The sequence below is a fragment of the Micropterus dolomieu genome, linkage group LG23 (assembly GCF_021292245.1).
Source record: "Micropterus dolomieu isolate WLL.071019.BEF.003 ecotype Adirondacks linkage group LG23, ASM2129224v1, whole genome shotgun sequence".
Lineage (NCBI taxonomy): Eukaryota > Metazoa > Chordata > Actinopteri > Centrarchiformes > Centrarchidae > Micropterus > Micropterus dolomieu.
The window spans coordinates 24,290,605-24,302,271 of record NC_060172.1 but is presented as its reverse complement, the minus strand read 5'-3'; the positions used below and the strand labels follow the sequence as shown (position 1 = coordinate 24,302,271).

Genomic DNA, 11,667 nt, shown 5'->3' with positions numbered 1-11,667 from the left:
CATGACACAAGTTATCCAGACTTAATGAGAAGAAGCAAGGCAACTGTAATCGAAATGCGCAGAAATAACGCAGTTTGTTTTTAATCCGTGAAGAGACTCCTTATAGGCTACTTTTCCCACTCCCCAACAATCACGGATACGGTAGTCGCTATGAGGAACTATAGGAGGAATTTAGCTTTTGCCTTTTAAATGGTGCTATAATGTAACAGCAGTGCGGGTTTAAGTTTTTGTACATTTCCGTTGTGTGTTTAGGTGTGGCGCACGTCAACGATTTTTGATTATCTGAATGGACCATGTAGAAAGATAAACGGCATCATATGCTGAGCCGATTTTATTTTCTACACCTTTTGAAGCAAATTTGAGTTTTTTTTATTTCTGACCATATAAAGAAAATTGATTTGATTTATTGAACTGTCGGGGCATTGCAAACAACAGACTGGCATTTTTTTCGGTGTGTTGGACGTTTAATTAATTGTTTGTTCCTATTTAAATTGTTCTCTTTGCAGCGTAACATTGACTAAATAATAATAATAGTAATAAAATAAAAGTTTTCATTTCCCCTCATTCGGATCAGAAAGGAGCGCTTGTCGGCGTCCATCAGGCCCCGGATGTTTGAACTTTGCTTTGTCAAAAACGAGTTTTATTACATTCAAAAAGGCAGGACTTGTTTTCCAGCTCAATTAGACAGCAGCCTGTAATTTGTAATTATAAGGCTTTAACAGTCGGTGCAAGCAAAAATAATTCCCATGCAATTCACCAAGTCGAACAGAAAACCTTTGAAAAAAAACACCACGGACAGAGTTGATGACACACTTTATTGTTGAAAGGAAAAAAGTTGACGTATCACAAAGAAATATGCATATGGTAAAATTAACTTGAAATTACAAAGCGTTAGAATGTGCTGTCATTACACATTTTTGGTTTTTAACATCGAAGTTGATAGTACACCGCAGGGCAGTCGAACAATGTGACAAAGTTCTTGCCTAAAACTAAATAAACCACTAAATGTCAGCGCTCATATCCAAGATTGTCTTAAAATAAATATGCATAGAAAAAAAAATCTACCTCGGCATTGTTTAGCAGTAACAATAGTGGTTAATCGCTTTGCAACTAATGAACTGGAAAATTATTTAGACCTTATCCTCTTACACCAAAGCTAAGGCTGCTAAAGCCTTAACAGATAATCTAATGGGATTTCTTCGGTAAATTTTCTACAAAGAAAAGGCTAACACACTCCACTCCCTGAACATACAAAAGTTCTTACAAATTAGTGCAGATCAGCCAGAGGCCTATAAAACTTATTGCCATAACAAGCAGTTTAGAGAAAAAAATCCCCGTTCTGAAATACTACATTTTCTATTCCAAGAGAGAGATACGTTTATGGAAAAACATGCAGAGGGAGGCTGCTAAATCTCCACTAGCTACAATATTTGTACATAAGGAAACCCTTTTTTACATCAGAAAAACCTGTATGTCAACAGCAGGGAAATCTTCACTTCATTTTACCTGCCATGAATCATCCACTGACATTAAAAACTGGAGGACAAATTGCATATCCTGAGCTGCAAAATAGATTGTATAATTTGCAATATGCAAGAGAAGAAAAGTTTACAGATTGCCACAAACAATACAATGTCACTTTCCACCATCAAAACAATATAAATGATAAATTAGTTCTCTTTAGGTCACAGAATCTATGATTTGCAATCACTGCTGCTGCCAAAAAAAACCAAACTGTTTTATTACATTAAAAGTAAAGCAAACATCGGGAAAATAAAACAAAGGTAAAGAGAATGTAATGTTTTTAACAAAGCAGGGTAAAATGTAGATGTTTGACCTTCAGCAAAAAGAAAAGGGAAAAAAATATTCTCAAAACATACAAATGCCAATAACCAATTAGTGCTGCACTAAACCTGAAGTCAATCAAATAGTTTGTCAAAACATTTTTCTTAACCATATTAAAATGATTAAAATGGTTATTTTTTTCTAAAGTTGATTGTTTCTAAAATCTTTGTATGTTAGCGGTTCTTTCCGCATTCGTAAAAGCCAATAATCTTCAACCGCCATTATAATAATAATAATAATAATAATAATAATAAAAATATTATTACTACATAATATTTTAAAATATTCATAGCAATTAAAATATAATTTGCTGTTCAAAGGAGGGTAGACTCTAGAAAAGTATTTGGTTTGAAAGATGTGCTTAAAATAATGATGCTGTTTTACATGTTGACACCAACAACAATTTATTTCAAATAAAATTTGAAATAGAAAAAACATTAAGTACTATTGCTGACATCAGTTCCTATGTAAGGCTCTTAAAATGTTTAACCTGCATAATGAATAAACATTACCTCTTCAGAAATGACCCTATTTCAGTTAGTAGACTAACGCATTGTGAGATCTGTTAAAAATGATTGTCATTTAAAGCATTGCAATGCCACAGTGCAGGCTCAAGTGATAGAAAGCAATGGAAGCATTGGATAAAGTGTTGATTTAAAATGTAAAAAATACTTCACATTAGCAATGCATGCATTTACCCGCCCGCCATGAAAAAAAAAACAAATACATTTTCCCTGTTGCGCCCTCTTTTAATGTACTTGTAGGAGCTTGGTGTTACGCTGTTGTGCCCTGCTTGTGCCTTTGGCTACGGGCCTTGTAAACTTCAATCAGCAGGTCTTTGACATACTGGATTTCACGTTCTACCGACTCTGCCTTGTCTCGGAGCTCCCGGTTCCTCCCTTCAAGGCAATGCAACTGTTCCTCCAAAGAATCTAGCTCCGCCCTTTTTCGCTGGCGATACCTGCATTAAGCAAAACAAAGATTAAATTAAGCTCTGTACCTGTGAAATCATGTCAAAAGTTATATTTCATCAAGCAGAAACTAAAACCTACCTGTGAGCGGCAGTTTTGTTCTGATCTCTCTTCTTCTGTTTGCGCTCACCCCCTTCAGCTGGAATGACGTCCGCTTCATATTTCACAGCACAGTGGTCTTCCTTCAGCCTGCACGCTTGTCTGTGCCCTGAAGACTCCAAGTTCAGACTCTCCCTAGCCATTACAAGACACTCTGGGCCCTGATCCTCCAGGAAATTACAGTGTAAATCATGCTGCGCTATCTGTAGACTCTCTGATTTCACCTGTTCGTTGATGTTGCCTAAGAAGCTATGATAGGCCTCACACTGTGCTGGTGCCGGGAGATAACAACCCTCGTTGCCCTCTGTTTTCCAAGAAACGCTGGCTTTTGTCACCTCCACACTAGCTTTGATACTATTCAGCACCTCGTTGTTACCAGTGCCTCCGCTGACCTCCCTCATGCTGTACATCAGCAGATCCTCTTTCTTATGTGGGACATCAAGTGATCCACCAAAGCCAAATCCACCACCAACAACCTTCGCACCACCTATGACATCTTGACTGAAACAGCAATTTTTCTCTTCTTTTGGTAGAGCGGCACATCTTCTGACCTCAACTGCACTACTCAGACAGTAGCTTTTCCCTACCAGCTGCTGGTCCTCTTCACAGCCGTAGTTACCTGTAAGGGTCACGGCTGAGTTACCTGAGTTACTTCCTTTGGAACTCAACAAACTGTTATCATAGCCTTCACTGAACCTAACACCATCAGGAACTCTTTTCCTACCACACCCACTGGGGCGACTGCAGCTGTACGGGGCGTGTCTTGGAATTTTGGATCGCCCAATGGGCCCGCCACAGATACTCAGCAGGTCCAGTTCTCCGGTTGCCAGGGTAACAAGAAGTGGGCTGGATTCCGATTGGTTGGATGAAGAGTATGATGCATATGGCAGCTGACTGAACGACTGAGGACCTGCCGGCAGTGGACCCCTGTCGCATTTTCCCAGCCTCGGCCCTTTCTCTGGCAGTGGTTCAGACAGGAAGTAGTCCTCTAGTTGGGCAAGTTCCTCTTGCAGCAGAGAGGTCATGACCTCCAAGTCAGAGGGCACCTGGATATCATTCTGAAGGGGTGAAGGTGGAAGGGAGGCATTGGTGGAGGAGGGAGGGGAAGGAGGGTTTGGGAGGTACGAGGAGAAATCCACTTCTTCCGTCATCCAGTCAGTGAGACCATTACCTATTAAGGAGAGAAAATAAATTGTTCATCATGCAGTCGTTACAAGCTGTCTGGAGGAGGAAAATAATACAGCTAAGTTATAACGTTCATGCAAACGTTATAAAAATATCAATATCAAAAATGTCATCCAACGCTGCACGTAGCAGTTTCCTAAAAGCACAATCTGATCGACAGTAGTAAATGCAAAGCAAGATTTGTTCAAAATATAGTTGCAGCATGTGAAGATATTAGACGTAGCTAGTTTATTACTTACTGTTCAAGAAGGACGAATGTGCTGCAGTGCCGAGCCCACCTGAAATGGGGAAAAATATAAAAAAGCATACTCGCTGCAACTCACCAATTAAGTGCTGACTCTCCTCTGACACCTCCCCCCTGCACCCCTGTGATTGGCTGGGGTTAGCCTGTGGGTGAGAGAGAGCGAGGGGGTCTGCCGGGCAGACACGAAGTGTCTTCCAAACAGGAGCTGATGTTGCCATCATTTTGTCTATTGGTGCTTTGATTCAGTCCAAGTCCAAGCATATGCTGAGAGCAAGCAGGGTCTGACAGATGGGCCACAGAGAGCGGGGCTGGGTGAGCATAATGAAACCTAGAGGGTAAAAAGAAAGAGGGTTCAGAAATGTGCTGTTACAAAGATACAACTTATTCAGATGAAATCAGAAATATCACACTTGCTGCCCTCAGCAAGTTTCTCATCATGACACAATGATGAGCTACAATCAAGAAATCACCTACAAATCAATCATGTAAGAATCATGGGGTATTACCTCTCCTAAGCATGCACCTTTAAAAACACATATAATATAGTTCAATTATTTAAAAACTGAATTGAAAATAAGCAATTCCAATGACAAACTATTCCAAAATTGTCACGGTCAGTGATACAGAAGTGAGAGCTCTGTCCTTTGGGTTTTGACCTGCCTCAAAGCAAAATGCACTTGACGTCCTCAAAACACGTGGGACCTACTGTAGTGACGCTGTCAACAGCACAACTGTTGTCAAGAAGCACTCTCTGAGTGAGAGACACCCTGATCTTTAAATTGGATTAATACAGATCAGCTGCTTATGATAAATTAATTAAATTAATCACCTCTGTGTGATCACTTAAGCAGTTTAGGTGACAAAAATGTGGTATCAAATAAACCTGGCATAACATACAACTGAATGTGACATAAATGTGATACTGTAGTACCTGCAGTTTACAGAGCATACATTTAAATGAAAGTTACCATAGCAGTTCACAACTAGCCCATCACAACCTGCCAAGCACCTTATCAAAGCAACCAAAAACAGCCTAAACTCAGGAAGGAAAGTCAAGAAGCATAAAATATTACATAAATTGTCTAAACGAAGATATTAAAATAGAATAAAAAGTTTAAAGAGACACCTGCCAAATAACGGACCATTCCGCAGCAGCAACAACTTGTGACACACAAGCAGATACAACTACTGTACCAACACAATAACAAACTTGACACAGCTGTATGGACAGCGGCAACAGACAGTTTCACTTACTCCATTATTGCAGAGAAAACTGAAGAGCACTTGGGGGTGCGTTGCTAAAGCAAAGCACGTCTTCTTTTCGGGTCTGACTACTTCACGAGTTTAAAGAGCCATGTTTTAGCTCGGAATATCCGGGGCAGCGTAACAAAAGGACGAGTTGTTGCTTTGTTGTGGACGACCTGTAAACTGAGGCGCTGCTTAATTGTGAGAAAGCACCACTTCATTCACACCTAGCAACCAACTGCGTCACCGGGACAAACCGTGCTGCTGAGCGTAGATCCCTCCGCGTCTCACCGAAGGACGTCCCACAAACTCACTGCTGGGCTCCGCTGTACAAGATAGTTACTCGTTCCTTGCTTGTGTCAAAAGTAATAGGCTACACCCAATGTAGTACCTGATTGATGACTAGCGTTAATTGTAATTTCTTGTTACTTTTTATTTCGAATTCCAAAACGTTGTGGCGTGAGTAAAAAGGAAATTAGTTACACAAACTGTGCAATAACTGTGACTTTATTGACGTTAACTTTTCATGTATAAAAAGAGCTGGTTGTTCATTTTAACCCTTGCCTAATTGTTTAATCTGAAGGAAAATAGCCTTTAGTCAAGAGGACAAAATACTCATTTAGGCTCAATAATTAAATTTGAGCTGGGGAATTTCGAAGCTGAGGGGAAATAAGTGGTTCCTACAAGTTTTACTGTTATTTCAGTAGTAATGCAAGTAATCACATAAAGTAACGCGTTACAGATTGTCATTGTCTTTTCTGTAGAGAATGATTCAGCTGATGATTGAGCTCGACTGCGCCTTGAATGACGGTCCTCAGCCTGCTGATTGAGGTGAACACAGCTCTCAAATAACACACCAGTACAGTTCAGAGACTGCATGTACCCCACAATGTGGCGTGGTATTGTTTTGGAGGGGGACTATTTGATTCACAACGCACTTTGTTGTTCAGTATAGGTCTGTTGCATCTCCGTTGCATCAGTGATCTACGCTTAGAGCGATTGGCTGCGTGTGCTCAGACTGCCGTCCTGTCATTGGCTGGAATCGGCTGCATGTGAAATTTGATTGGTCGATTGTAGGCAAGGCAAAGCATCACAGTGTTGTTATCCCCCCCCCCCCCCCCCCCCAGCACATTTAGCAGAAAATATGATGTATATTTTATACCGGTATTCAGCCTTACAGTACAGGGATATGACTTTTTGGTCCATATCGCCCAGCCCTAAGGTCGGGCACTGTTTAATGCAGGCTTTTTGTTCGGCGGCAGTTGGGATGAAAAACAGCTAAGTCAACATCAATGTCAAGAAAGCGGGCTCAAGGTTATCCTTTTCTCAATTAAGCACACGGGGGTTCCGTCTTCTTCTGCAGGCAGGGAGTATGTTGTGTGGTGAACAACAATCTCTTCTTAGGATCCACAGTAAATGTGTTTTCACACAAAAATAAAAGAAAGAGGTAAAGAAGAACAGAGTGATCTTATCTGGTGAGTTAGTTCTATCTCACACAGGCTCCGCCCTCTACTGGACTCTATGGGTACTACCTCTCCTCCTATCACACGCACGTACTCAGCCACTGAAATTTTGCATACTGTAAGTAGCCAACCAATTGGACGTCGCTACTGTACGTGCGTACCGTATAAATAGCGTTGTCCTCACTGCTCAGCATCCTTTTTTCTTCAGACAGATGGCGAACCGCCCACTGACCTTCACCTCCACGGATGGTTTCGCCGCTCCTTGAAGCTCGCCTTTGCCCGTCATGCCCCGGTCTGATCGCCGGGGTAGACACTCATCACTTCTGCTTTGCATGCCTCGGCAGGGACCACGGCAGAGATGGCATCCGCCAACCGCTGCCGTGTGTTGACTGCCGAGCCATTCCTCTCATCCGGCGACAGCAGCACTGGGAGTATTTCCGGCAGTGTGAGCTCTCCTTCATCTGCGAGGAGAGTGAGGAAGACGCCGGCCCGGATCCCCTCCCTGTTGAGGGGGATGCTCTGGCCCCCGATCTACCTCCTCAGTCGGCTTCACGCTACCTGCCGTCCCTGCCGCCGCCGCCAACTGGGCGCGCAGCTGGCCGCAGCGGCCAACAATCTGGGTGTGCTGGACGTGTCCCCGATCGCCCCCCCCCCTCCTCATCGGACCAGGTGGATTTCCTTCCCCGAGCCATCGGTCAGATGAACAACCTGGTCCAGGGTGTGGCCACCGCTGCTGGGCGCGTGATGTCTCTGGCCACAGTAGGTTCTCCCCACGTGTGGTTGGGACTTACCGCTCTCCATGGGAAGGACCGGGAGGAGCTGTTGGGTGCCCCCATCTCATCTGACGGCCTCATTGGCTCCATATCCTCCGCTACTCAGCGCTGCAGAAGGCTGGAGGAGGAGAAGGTGCAGCTCAGTCGCCTCCTGCCGCTGGCTCACGGCAAGGGCGGCGAGCCTCGCCGTCGTAATGCCACTCTCAGACAACGTGCTCGCCGCCAAGACAGATCACTGCTGTCTTCATCACCGGCTACTCAGGGCGGATCCACGGATGCACCGTGCCCTCCCCGAGACACCAGGCCGCCCAGGGATCCCACACAGGCGAGGGGATCTACATCGAGGCCAGAGGAGCAGCCTAGACCCCCCCAGGAGCCTACCTGTGGCTGGGGGAAGAAGCGGCCGCTGAAATGACTGGCTGAGGAGGGAGAGCAGCCGGCCGATGTTGCCGAGCCCCTCCCCTCCGTCACATGTCCAAGCCACTGTGTTTTTACCTTGTGTGCTGCTTGTGACAAGGGTGTGAATGTACCAAATGTTTTGATTAAAAAAACCTACATTCCTCAAAGAGCTAATTCCTTCCCAGCAAAGTGTTGTGCTGAACACGCCACTTCAACACGGCGCGTTCACCGACGCTAAGCTAACGGCTTGCCCCGTGGCCCACACCGCTCTCCCGGCTAAGGCCAAATGAGACGGTGGTGCGGCCCGGGCATCCACAGTGCTCGCTACACCGCCTGAGCTGCGACACACTCTGCTTCCGCGGCATGACGGCCGAGAAACGAGCCGCTCTTGCCGTAGAAGCGGCACAATGATGCTATCTGATCCTAGCCTGTATTCCCAGCGCGCTTACGTGAACCTGCTCGGGGACGCTGCTAGCTCACCGGCAGTGTTTTCGTGCCACACTGACATACACGCTACGCTGCCGACAACTGCTCCAACGAGAGGTCGCAGCGCATCATGGAGTAACCGTGGTAGCAGCAGCCTAGCCCGCTATTGCCGGAGAGATGCTGCCACGTCTCTCCCGTCATAGCGAGGCAGAGAAGATCGCTCGTTGCCTCTGCGAGTGGCTCGCTGTGCCGTTTGGCCACAGAGGGGACACTATCTCTCCCACCGTGGCCAACAGCTGTGGAGAGGAGAGCTCCCCGGCTCGTCACTGCTCCTCATGACAGTTCTGCTGATAGTGAACGCGTCACCGTAGACACTACGACAACACTGTCGCAGGCAATGACGTCAACGGAGCGACCGGCCGTGATGCGTTCAGGACACCACAGTCCGCTCGTTTTTTTCAGGACTTTGGCCGTGGTGCGTTCAAGGTCAAAACGGCCGGTTTGGCCCTTTCGATTGCGGCCCCCCTTGGGCCAAACTCCCATTTATGGAGGGTTTGGTGGCAGTGAGTCTTCTAGTTCTTTGTGTAGAGGACTCAGTTGGCTGATGCTCTGATCCTGTCTCTGCTGTGGTTATGTGTTGCTCCAGGTATGTTAAAATGATCCAATCAGTCATTTGAGTTAGCTTTTCTGTGCTGCTCTTTGCTTTTGTTTTAGCCTCCCCCACCTGTTAATCCAATTCTGTATGTTAGTGCTCCTTGTTTAGTTTAGTTTGTTTTGCTGGTTATTCTTTTGACCAAATGGGTTGTCATTTGGTTTTTTTAGTGAAGCAGACTGCCATTTTGTTGGTTGGTTAGGTCCACGCTGAGATCCCCACTCTGTGAGAAAAAGCATTGGGACCCATTTCTGGATTGCACCTTTGTTTTGCTGTGAGAATTGATGTGTTGCACTAGAGGTGAGTTAAATGTAGCACCCTTGGGAACTCCTCAGTGTAGTCTCTCCACAATTGGCCTCAACTCACTTTGCGTAGTTTTGATTAGTTTATGTTGGACTGACAATTTTAGCTTGTAACCAATGGTTTTGGATGTTGTATTGGGCCTCTCTATAAAATCGTAATAAAGTTTTGTTATTCACATTGTGGATTTTAGACATTTTTCCTTGCTTGTTAATATTCTTTCTTTCCAAGCAGATCTAGTCCCTGCTTCTTTTGATGATTTCAATAAAACATTTGGTTTATTGTGAAAAAGCATATCTGTCTTGCCTCAGTAAGGAGCCTGTGTGCCTTCATTAATTATCCACGTAATAATTTGGGTTAGAGGTTAAATTATTTCCTGGGGTGCAATTCCCCAGGTGGTCTTTTCTCCATTCCCCCTTATTGCCCTCACTACACATGGATCATCCAGGCGGAGCAAAGGCTGAAAACCTAGGGCAGATGCTGGGGATGGGTTGGTTTATATATACTGCAAGTCCACTGAGAGGAATGGGGAACAGGTGGGCAGGGATGGTCAGGTTATGGGAACGCTGGGAAAAGGGGGTTACTGAAGGGAAGGGGAGAGTGGCTAGATCTGGGATGACAGAGTTAGGATATGGCAGAGCAGGCAGAATGAACACTAGGAGCTAGCTGAAGTCATGACAAAAAACATAAGTGCAGTCAGCAAATACACTTCTGCCAAAACATATTCGCTGTTGCAAATGAACTGTGTATAAACATAATATCTAACAGCGTTGGTTTGAGGCATACTGAGTCCTTTACTCACATGACTTTTACATGTCAGCACGATTTTGTGAAGCACAGGGTGTTTATTTGCGGTGAGGCCGAAGCAAATTCTAACTTGAGGGTGTGAGTTCTGAAGTTTATCACCTGTAGAATAAAAACCTGTCCTTCAAAAAACATCCTGTGAATGACATTGAAGTCTCCTCTCTTTCAGGAAACTAGTGACAGAATTAAGGATAAGGAGGTTTCTTTCTGTATTTTTCGACTTTGAGAATAAAGGTTTGAAAATGTATTTCTTTAAAGGTTATTTTTATGGCCTTTCCAGCACTGCACAGCAAATAGACTCGTGACATGACATATGCGTTTGTCTGCTGAACCATGCCCCGACTTCCAGCGGGCTATGCGAGACCCATGCACTGAATCCCAATGTCCTCACCCATCCTCCTGCATTAATCCTCCAATCCAGCTAAGGTAAAGCTGACTTAAATGATTGACTCGCTTGATTGATGAGAATGATTAAACTCCAATCATCATTTACTTGGCTGTCATTTGAACCAACTTCATTTACCAATAAAATGATACTAAAATAATTATAGTAATGGACTCGATCTGCAGTGCTTGTCTGTAGTTTTTTTTTTGTTTTGTTTTTTTTGAAAAGGAGAAAAAGAACACATTAATATTACATATAGGCATTTGGCTGACACTTATCCAGATCGACTTTAAATGACTGCAAGAGTAGAAAAGAAATGAGTGCATTTAATCCCTCCACAAGTTTGGAGGATATGAAATGTAGTTTTGATGAAGGATTTTGGTAAAATACTTTCCCATGCCTTCATAAAGACAGAAGTGAGGAGACCTTTAATACATCACGCAATGCAGGCTTCCCCTGGGATATTTTTAAATGTAAGAAAGTGATATGGGCAAAGTAATATCTGCAAAGAAAGAATAACATAGTACAGTTGTTACTTTTAGCAAGGGTGTAAAGTATGTTGAAATATTTTTTATTCATCTACCAAATTAGGGGATCCTGAGAAGAGCAGAGCATTCCTCCCATCTAACACGTGGAAATAGATTTGCCCTACTTGCAAAATTTAATTCTGGTGTCAGCTTAGATCAGTGATACCATTCCAAGCTTTGCAGTCACTCGCCCAGACAATATTTAGAACAATAGGCCTGTAAACCATTGTTTGTTTGGAAAACTGGCCCCATTAAAGTGTGCCGAATCAGCTATTAGCAGTTACTGATTGCACTGTACCAATGGATGTACAGACAGCTATCATTGGGTTGCTTTGATATTGAAGAAAAC

The 11,667-nt window shown here is 44.0% G+C and overlaps 1 protein-coding gene across 3 annotated transcripts; it reads right to left on the bottom strand.

The window, feature by feature from the left end:
- Positions 1–796: 796 nt before the first annotated feature.
- Positions 797–5,955, bottom strand: LOC123963952. Of its 3 annotated transcripts, none has more exons than XM_046041084.1 (4): positions 5,847–5,955; positions 4,424–4,672; positions 2,898–4,086; positions 797–2,806 (listed from the first exon to the last, which is right to left on the bottom strand). In XM_046041084.1, exons 2-4 carry the CDS (start codon positions 4,563–4,565, stop codon positions 2,620–2,622), a joined length of 1,518 nt encoding a protein of 505 aa, XP_045897040.1. In that variant the 5' UTR covers positions 4,566–4,672; positions 5,847–5,955; the 3' UTR covers positions 797–2,619. The 3 variants fall into 3 exon arrangements, with proteins under 3 accessions (XP_045897040.1, XP_045897038.1, XP_045897039.1); XM_046041082.1 differs by lacking the exon at positions 5,847–5,955 and adding an exon at positions 5,599–5,829; XM_046041083.1 differs by lacking the exon at positions 5,847–5,955 and adding an exon at positions 4,851–4,981.
- Positions 5,956–11,667: the final 5,712 nt, after the last annotated feature.